Source organism: Notothenia rossii (genome assembly GCF_949606895.1).
Source record: "Notothenia rossii genome assembly, chromosome: 6".
Lineage (NCBI taxonomy): Eukaryota > Metazoa > Chordata > Actinopteri > Perciformes > Nototheniidae > Notothenia > Notothenia rossii.
The window spans coordinates 83321939-83331679 of record NC_136909.1 but is presented as its reverse complement, the minus strand read 5'-3'; the positions used below and the strand labels follow the sequence as shown (position 1 = coordinate 83331679).

At 40.0% G+C, this 9741-nt stretch overlaps 1 protein-coding gene and 2 long non-coding RNA genes across 4 annotated transcripts; 2 read left to right on the top strand and 1 right to left on the bottom strand.

Annotated features, from left to right (window-relative positions):
* The first annotated feature begins 434 nt into the window (after positions 1-434).
* rps27a (ribosomal protein S27a) lies at positions 435-3905 on the top strand. Its single transcript, XM_079689783.1, has 6 exons — positions 435-480; positions 591-655; positions 1048-1102; positions 1760-1845; positions 2269-2400; positions 3721-3905. Exons 2-6 carry the CDS (start codon positions 608-610, stop codon positions 3868-3870), a joined length of 471 nt encoding a protein of 156 aa, XP_079545909.1. The 5' UTR covers positions 435-480; positions 591-607; the 3' UTR covers positions 3871-3905.
* A 2182-nt stretch (positions 3906-6087) lies between these two features.
* Positions 6088-8879, top strand: LOC307044497. 2 transcript variants are annotated; one of them, XR_013809650.1, is made up of 3 exons: positions 6088-8541; positions 8584-8676; positions 8727-8879. It is a non-coding gene; the product is annotated as an uncharacterized lncRNA (long non-coding RNA). The 2 variants fall into 2 exon arrangements; XR_013809651.1 differs by having other exon boundaries at positions 6088-8570; positions 8612-8676.
* Positions 8880-9023: 144 nt separating this feature from the next.
* On the bottom strand, positions 9024-9647 carry LOC307044496. The gene is made up of 2 exons (XR_013809649.1): positions 9504-9647; positions 9024-9100 (listed from the first exon to the last, which is right to left on the bottom strand). It is a non-coding gene; the product is annotated as an uncharacterized lncRNA (long non-coding RNA).
* Positions 9648-9741: the final 94 nt, after the last annotated feature.

Here is a 9741-nt window from a genome sequence, read left to right as displayed (position 1 = left end):
CGAAATAGACATAAAAGGGACAATAAACGAATCACAACAAAACAAAAAAGACTCTTTTATGATAGTAAATTGGTAAACGGACGAATCTTATATTATATCTAATAATGTTAGATATTTGTGGGCAAGAATGTGGTGGCTAACTTTCTGTCTGCCATCTTACTTTTCGACCACGTTGCCATGGTTATCGCGAAAGTTCACCTGGGAAATGAAGTTTTAATTTTTTTTATTTCAATTTTTGCTTTCAGATTGTATTAATTTTTACATATGAATACAGATACATACGCGTTGTGATAGAGCAATTATCTCAATGTTATCACTGATTAATCTGACTAAAAATACGAACACATTTGAACACGTATCGATATTTTTTATCAGGCACTGTCAACGGGTGTTCCCAACCCGTGGAAATGCGGGCTGAAAACCCCGTCGCATGCTCTGAAAGACCTCTTCTCATGATCCGCCATTAGGAGTGAGCCTCTGGTAAGATCAGCTCTCAGTCAAAACCTAATTATTATCACAAAATAACACTTTTAAGAAGCACATTTCAGCATTTACGAAATATTTAAAGTCTTGTGTGTTTTCCCGTACAGCTGGGTATAACGCCAGGATGCAGATTTTCGTCAAAACCCTCACGGGTAAGACCATAACCCTCGAGGTGAGTGCACGGAGAAAATGCGGCGTTTTCTGTCTCCAAGTTTTACCATGTTTAAGTCAAATTAGGCGGATAATTCAACATGTAATTGAACCTTTAAGTACTCAGGTTGGCTACTAGGTTCATTGGGTGTGTTCTTAAACCCAATAACAGTCGATACTGTCGTAGCTCACAATTGAAGCTAAGTGGCTAAGCTAACAGTTACACCGTAAACACGTGTGAGTGAAGCAGACTGGAAGTGCCCTTTCAAAATAGTGTGACATTTCTTTCAAAATAAACTACATTATTAATGCCTACTGATACATTTAGAGTGTGTTAACCCAATATGTGATGTTCTCGTTGACCGGAAGAAGGTGTCATCATGGCTGACCGATGTTCTCTGTACTTTTTCACAGGTTGAACCTTCAGATACTATCGAAAATGTCAAGGCCAAAATCCAAGACAAAGAGGGTGAGTAGCTTTAGACTGGTTTGTTGTAAATAGAGTTCAGGTTTAATTGTCTCACAAGGTTTGCACATGGAAGGAATGCATTTTGGCGCTTAACAATAAACAGTAGGTATAGTATAGTAGTAGTATATAAGGGTTTTTATGCAGGAACTAGCAAAAGTGCAATGCACAATCGTGAGCTTAGTGACATGTTCTCAAATGTCATGATTTTGAATGTTTTATATCTCAAACATGCAGTTTTCCCTGCTTCAATCTCATATTTCCTCACTATCTCTGTATTGGTAGTATCAAAGTAAACTTGACTTGCGATTTGAACAAAGGAGAATATCTTGGTTAGATTTCATAAAGCCTCACCTATCTATATTTTACAAGTGAAATTGTAAATTGTTTCAACTCTTGAAAACCAATATGTGTATTACCCGATTATCCTGTGGCTTTAGTGTTTTTAAAGTTATTATAAGGAGGCGTGTGGCGCAGTGGGTTAGCGCAGGTTCAAACCCCACTGTAGTCAGCATGTCGTTGTGGGCCCGAGAATCTTCACCCCAAATTGCTCCTGTGGGGATTGTCCACAGTATTGAGTGTGTAAGTTGCTTTGGATAAAAGCGTCTAACATGTAATGTGCCAGTGTTGGTGTTGATACCGTCTCCTTTTATTCTTCAGGGATCCCCCCAGACCAGCAGAGATTGATCTTCGCCGGTAAGCAGCTGGAGGATGGACGTACCTTGTCGGATTACAACATCCAGAAGGTGAGCTGAGGAAGATTTTTTTTTTAATTATTACAATAAACCCCTCAAAACACAGCTTTAACACACTCCCACCGTCAGGAGGGGATACACATAAAAAGTCACTATTAACTGAATCTGTAATTGATGAGTCTCATCCACACGTGATTATTAAAAGCAACCCAACAATAAGAAGACCTACTTTAACAAAATGGAGAGGAAAGACCTGATCGGTACATAAATACAAGATCAGTCAAGTGGGGTTAACATGATGCTCAAATGGACCCAACATCTGTTTCATTGATCCTTTTTTTCTAACTCCCAGAAAGTCTGATTTCCAGTGTTTTTTATACACTAACATGAATACAGTTGTTTGAATGTTCTTAATCACAGATGGTTATGTTGCCAAGATGAGGACCAACATCTGATTTTGTTCCTTGTCTTCAGGAGTCCACCCTTCACTTGGTGCTGAGGCTGCGTGGAGGTGCTAAGAAAAGGAAGAAGAAGTCTTACACCACCCCCAAGAAGAACAAGCACAAGAGGAAGAAGGTCAAGCTCGCTGTGCTCAAGTACTACAAGGTAAGAACTCTAACATCCAGGAGCCTCGTCTGCTCACAGTACAATAGGTGGTCACTTTGAACGCCTTTCTAAGGGACAGTTAAAGGGTTAAAGCAGGAGTGTCAAACTCAAATACACAGTGGGCCAAAAAAAAAAAAAAATGGGTACTAGTCGAGGGGCCGGACTGGTTCAATGTTTATTGCCAAACTTATTGAAATGAATTTATTGCACATATTAAACTTGGAACTAACAAAACTTAAATGATTGCCTATAAAAACAACATTAAACATTAAATAATCAGTTCATTCATTTCTTATGGCTCTATCTGCAGCTTCTCCAGAGTCATTTCTTATGATTACATTTTTCCACAGGCCAACAACAGCTTCAACAAAACTATTTCCCTCAAAGAGAAAAATAGACATGCCCTGTTGTCGTGAGAGACAAAGTGCAGAAGGAAACATCCATTAAACTCAGGTTGCTGCTCTGTGATGCTAGCTCAGATACTTGGCATCTCATCTTGGGTGCAAGGTCATCAATGTTTGGAGTCAGGCTCTGAGCTGAGGAGACCCTCAGGATGGAGATCTAATAGAAATTTAACATTATCCTGCGGGCCGAAATTAAATCCACCACGGGCCTGATTTGGCCCCCGGGCCTTGAGTTTGACACATGTGGGTTACATGAAGGCACATTTAAAGTTCTAGGTACTGAATTTTTGTGGTTTTTATTCGACAAGGTGCCTCAGTTCTGTGTCTACCGCAGCTGGGGATATTTTTTTATTTTTTCAGGGTTTAACAAGTACATTTGAATCTCTCTAAGATAATATTAGGAGGACCTTCATTGTTTCAATTGTGACGCATGTTCTTCAGCAGAGCTAAATAATTTCAGATGGCCTTTCTGATTATTTACAATTAATTAAACATTAAAGCATACATGTTAAGGTTATATTACAGACAACCTGGTTATAATAAAATGTTAGAATTTGACCAATCTACTTCAACAAGATTTTAAGAGTTGAATGGAAACAAAAGCAAAGGGTTGGGATTTTTGACATTTGATCTCGTGAAGCATTAGCTAAGATTTTAAATCCTCTTCGCTTAAATTACTAACAAATAAGCATTTCAAGTTACTGCGGAAACCCTGCTATAGTAACATTTCAAAGCTCAGGCCGTTATCCTAGCTGGATGCGAACTTCCACAAGAATTTGCTTCAACAAGATTTATAGATATGTCAAAAAGCAAATGTTGATTTATTTCTCAAAGAGGAATTGTTACGTTTTGATCGAGTGAAGAAGCAGTGATAAATTACTGAAGTTGTAAATCCTCTTCCTCTCTCTTCTTCCAGGTGGACGAGAACGGTAAGATCCACCGTCTGAGACGCGAGTGTCCCGCAGACGAGTGCGGTGCCGGCGTCTTCATGGCCAGCCACTTCGACCGCCACTACTGCGGAAAGTGCTGCCTGACCTACTGCTTCAACAAGCCCGAGGACAAGTAGATTAACAAAATAAAGACCGAAATGTTTTGACAAAACTCCGAGTCTCTCTGTGGTGATTTCTTCAATTCAAAGGTTTTATCGTCATATGCACAAAAAGCTACAGTGTAGAAACGGCAATGAAATTCTTCTCACCTGAGCTCCAACAATGCTATATCAAAATAAAAAGTCTATAGAATATGGGATAAGTACAACAACTTAATTAAATGTAAGAACTGTTTATTTATATAAATTAGTATATTGCAAGATGACCACAGGATTGTTTATCGGAGCACTCAACAGAGCTCGGGTGTTTAGCAGACTTAAAGTGCACCTATCATGCTATTTTTAGGCAATAGCATGGGTCTCGGATATATATATACAAAACATGTCTATGAAGTGTTTTGCTCAAAATACCGAACTGATCACCCACTCATATCCCTCTTTCACTTCCTTTTTCAAAAGAGCCGATTTGGGGTATAAAGTTTATTTAAAAAAAAAAAGTCTGAGCTCATGCGGTACTAGTAAGTAAAAGTTTATTTCTAAAGCACCCCTCCCAGCACGAATGCTGTACAAAATATAGCAGTCAAAACAATTAGGCCAATATGGCACTAAGGCATAATAATAACAAAGCATAACATGACAGGAAAATAGAATAAAAACTTAAAAACAATATACAAACATGAAACCAAGTGCAAGAGGACCAGTGATCGACAGTGACAGGACAGTGACGTGATGAACGGCCTAAGACTGCTCAAACGCCTGCTTAAATAAGTGCGTCTTTAGGTGTCCCTTGAACAGGTTGAGGGAGGGAGCCGATCTCAGGACCGGGGTAAGTGCGTTCCAGAGTCTAGGGGCGGCCGCCCCAAACGCCCGGTCCCCCCTGGTCTTTAGTCGGGTCCTGGGCACTGCCAGAAGCCCCTGGTCAGAGGACCTCAGCGAACGAGTGTTTTGGTGTGGTGGAATGAGCTCGCTGATGTAGGCAGCTACTGTCTAAACGCCATATCATGGGTTATCAAGGATTCTTTCTGAAACAGTATGGAGCTCCAAGGCTTTCTCTCTTGCTGGTTATACCACAAGACAGTCGGGCATTGTTTCTGATAGGGCCGTGGGTCCACAGTTCAGATATTACGTCATATCGGATCAGCTCCGTTGTAGCCCCGTTTTTAGAGATTTGGGTACGGAGGAAAAGAGGGTTTTATTTTCTGACGCTGCGTGAGTTCCGACACATTTATAGACAAAAAAATGCATTTTGCATGATAGGTCCCCTTTAAAACTGTTGGTCGGGGTTGCTGTGGGTCTTTAAACACTTCAGAAATCTTACAATGCTGTTTAAATGGCTTTAATTTTTGTATTTCTTTCAACATTTTAAACATGGGTGTCATTAATATAACCTCCGTTTCTCACTATTAAACATTTGGTTATTGGTAGTCCTCTAAAGGGAATTTAAGTACCAAACATTTTTCTACTGGCTGTCATCCTTTTTTGTTTCTCTGACCAGTTGTCAGTTAAACAGGATGATACTGTCTTTCATGGGGACGTTCTCTATTGTAGTAGGTTCCTGCGGGATAGTTTTTATTGGAATTTCATGGGTAAATGATTACCTGATATATTTGTTTGTGCTGGAAAATGGAACGGTTTCCATGTTCTTGTTGGATATTTAAATGTGTAAAAATACTATCAGTTTTAAACATTACAGTAAGGGAATTAAATAAATCAGCAGGTTACTTTATAATATGTTCCATGTTTAAAAGTAAATTTCCCATGCAGTTTCAGCGGCTGTCCAGCAGGGGGCGCTGTGGTGCGTTCAATGAGTAGAAAAACCTGCAGAGCAAGAGTTTAACTCGGCACTACCCAAGAGATGCGAAATATAGTATAAAGGTGGATACAATTGAACAATAGGCTTAATTGTCTTCTGAATTCTTTCATACAATTCACCTAAAGATTTTTTTAATGTTTAAGACTATTTGGTTCAATGTTTGTAGTCAGTGACACATAGGCTAACTTTAGGAGGTGAGGAATTAAAGTGTAGATAAGTTTAATATTTCCATTCACAGTATTGACTCTTTTTTTAAAGGTATCAAAACCAAGCTTGGTTGGTCTTTTGAGCAAAATTATATATATTGTTTTGACTAACATCCAATCAAATAATTTTGTTTACATTTTCTATCACAAAATGGCTTCTGGAAAGTTATCTCACAGGTTTAAATCTATAAAACCAAAAAAAAGTGAAGAATACTTTTGATTATACAAAATGTCTTGATATCACGATTTTAAGCTGCGTTACAAGTAAAAAATATTTTATTTTTCTGTGTGAATTTCCTTTCAAGTTAGGTTTTTTTATTAACAAGAACACGTTTTGTTACGTTTCGCACTTCTTGAAATCCATTCTTGGCTCGACTGTTCCTCCTTGTTGTTGTCCTGGTAGAAAATGAACCTCAAAGAGTAAAAACAACACAAAAACAGGAATAATGCTGTGTACTAAAATAAGGTTATTTACTTAAAAATCGTTACATTGGACAGACTGTATACAGAGTTTTCATTTCCTTGGTAAACTCATAAGGCACCGAACCAGATGCTGAACAAAACAACACCAAAACAACAACAAAAACATTACAGCTTTACATATTAGGGATTATTTCTATACGGGGAGTTTCCTTGCATATTTGTTACAGAGAAAACACTAAAGTTACTGCTCTTAAATATGAACTGTAAGCTTCATTCACACACACTCTCTTACACACACACACACACTCTCTTACACACACACTCTCTCTCTTAAACGTACACACACACTCTCACACACGTACACATACGTCGTTCTGCTGCTGAGGAGATTTCTGTGTCTACATCTCAATAAACCTATTTGCTTCCATGCTAGCAGTTTCCCCCTGTTTCCAGTCTTTGTGCTCAGCTAGGCTAAACACATTCCCAAATATTCTTAAAGGGGACGTTATTTCCCAAAAAGCAGCCCAATTGAATGACTCTTGATGTATTGTAGAACGATGGAACAAGGAATCTTATTTTTAAATCAGAGTGGGAGGAGCCAACATGAATCTATGCAAATCTGTTTCATTTGGTGGTTGGACAGCAGGATAACGGAAAAACATCCAACCAGATTTTCATAAAACTTGCTGGAAAGGTGCAGCATCGTCCGAGGAAGAAGCCATTAAATTTGGCTATATACGTTCACCTATGAAATGCACCATTATGTTGATCAAAATGACACATGTCGCCCTATTTGGCGAGGGGCAGCACTGAATGTAAGTACACAGCTCAACTGGATACATGTAATATAGGTCTAGCTGTTATTTAACTTGTCTACTGTGGAACATATTTACATTATAACTTCAAATAGGCATTTAAACAAGTCTTGAATCTAACATAATCTCAATGAACCTTGGTACACGGGTCCTTTTGGCTCCACCCACTCAGGTTAAACTCAACCAATCAGGTATCTCGACAGACAGACCGACCGACAGACGAACAGGAAGTGGACAGTTAGACAGGAAGTGGACAAACAGGACGGTAGACGTCTCCTGGAGTCGGCTGGACGTCAACACCACTGCAGCATAGTGTTCTGATATTTTAACTTTAAACCCTCTCACGAGTAGGCATGATAACACTTATTTACACATTTTAATTCACATATTATAATAGTACCTTTTTTTTCTTACTTATAATTAACTCTACTTTCTTAAGAGTGGAGATATATTTCAATATGGCAGGAGAACTCTGTCCTGAAGAGAAAAATAATAACAAAAAAAATTGGCATTTCTGTTTAAACAGGCAGAGGAGGAGGAAGGCAACGCAGGTCCTTAAAAAAAATCTGTTCATTTACGAGCATCGTTTCCCCCTCCGTCGAAATGATCTTTATCGTCTCGTTTTGCTTTCACGGAAAGCGTCAAACCGGCAGAAAGAGGAGGGACTCCATGTTTGTTTCTGAAGGAGGAGGAGGAGGAGTAGGAAGGACTCCATGTTTGTTTCTGAAGGAGGAGGAGGAAGGACTCCATGTTTGTTTTTGCGCTGTGTCTCTATTCTGATACCTTAGTTCAATGCCATGTCGTAAACTGTACACACTTTGTATTTTGTGAATTTCGACCCAGTAGCATCCTCTCAAATCCTGGAAGTCACAAAATTGCTGTTGGCTAGTGAAGCGAAAAGATCGAACAGATCTGAGAAATATCTGAAAAGTGTGTTATAATGCATTTGGAAAAACGCCCGAAAGATTCGTAGTAAAAAAATGTCCAATTTTTGAAATGCTTTCTCACACTCATGTTATTTTTCACAAATTATTTCAGACGTTGCTGTTCAGCGGAGACCGTCCTTTCCAATCAGTTCACAGCAGCCATGACATGACTCAACGCTTTCTGGTCAAAGTTCCCAAAAATAAAGTGTTCAGTGGCCGTTTCTCAATGTCGAGTAAAGCTGCTTCCAGAGCCACTATTTCAAGCATACTACGTCATTTGAGTGTCATTGTTTAAATGCCCAGCATACATGTGCTACCAAGCAAGCCTCGTCGACATTGAGAAACGGCCACAGTGTACCACATGGCAGCAGGTACCACATGGCAGCAGGTACCACATGGCAGCAGGTACCCATGGCAGCAGGTACCACATGGCAGCAGGTACCACATGGCAGCAGGTACCACATGGCAGCAGGTACCACATGGCAGCAGGTACCACATGGCAGCAGGTACCACATGGCAGTGTACCACATGGCAGGTACCACATGCAGGTACCACATGGCAGGTACCACATGGCAGTGTACCACATGGCAGCAGGTACCACATGGCAGTGTACCACATGGCAGCAGGTACCACATGGCAGTGTACCATATGGCAGCAGGTACCACATGGCAGCAGGTACCACATGCAGCAGGTACCACATGGCAGCAGGTACCACATGGCAGCAGGTACCACATGGCAGTGTACCACATGGCAGTGTGATAAGAAAAGTATCCGAAATGACCACGTTGCACATTTAGTTTCAGACACAGTGACGATGGAGGAGGAGGAGGTGGAGGAGACACAGAGTTCAGCCCTGAAATGGGTCCATTATTATTATCTCTCTCCTCCTCCCGATGAAGAGGGAGGTGCTGATATTAAGAGGACGAGGATGAGGGCGGTCAGATCTTGATGTCCTGCGACTCCACCATCTTGGAGAGCGTCTTCTTCCACTCTGAGGATTGTGAGGCGGGAGGCCGGGTTCGGAGCCCAGCACTCGGACATCAGCTTCAGCATCGCCCGCAAACACTAAGGACACACACACACACACACACACAAAAATGTATTATTATCATTACTTCTTAGGTGTTCATTAATTAAATAAATTAGTCTTGGAAGAATATCTGATGTGTGTGAAAAAGTATACGGAAAATGTCTAAAAACTGTATAAATTATGTAAAATAATCTGTGAAAAATATCCCCAAAATTCACGAGAAATGTGTAATAAATAACTTATCCTTAAATATGTAAAAAAATCTTTATGTGAAAATAAATAGTGAAAATATTATATAAAATATATCAAATTTACTGGGGAAAAAATAAGATGAATATCCAGAAGATGTTAAAAAAAAAATATGTGAAAATTATTCCAAAAAGTTGTTTGTAAATGATTTCTAAAATATATTCATGATGTCCAAAAGCAAACTCTCACCTCGTCACTGTTCCAGCGGTTGGACAGGGTCCGGCCGGACTCCTTTCACACACACGACCTCCAGCATGTCTTCATACGACGGGTCGGAGGGAACCATCTCATAGTACGGGGCTGGTAGTCCTCCACGATACCTGAGCGCACAGACAGAGAGAGAGAGAGAGAGAGAGAGAGAGAGAGAGAGAGAGAGAGAGAGAGAGAGAGAGAGAGAGAGAGAGAGAGAGAGAGAGGAGAGAGAGAG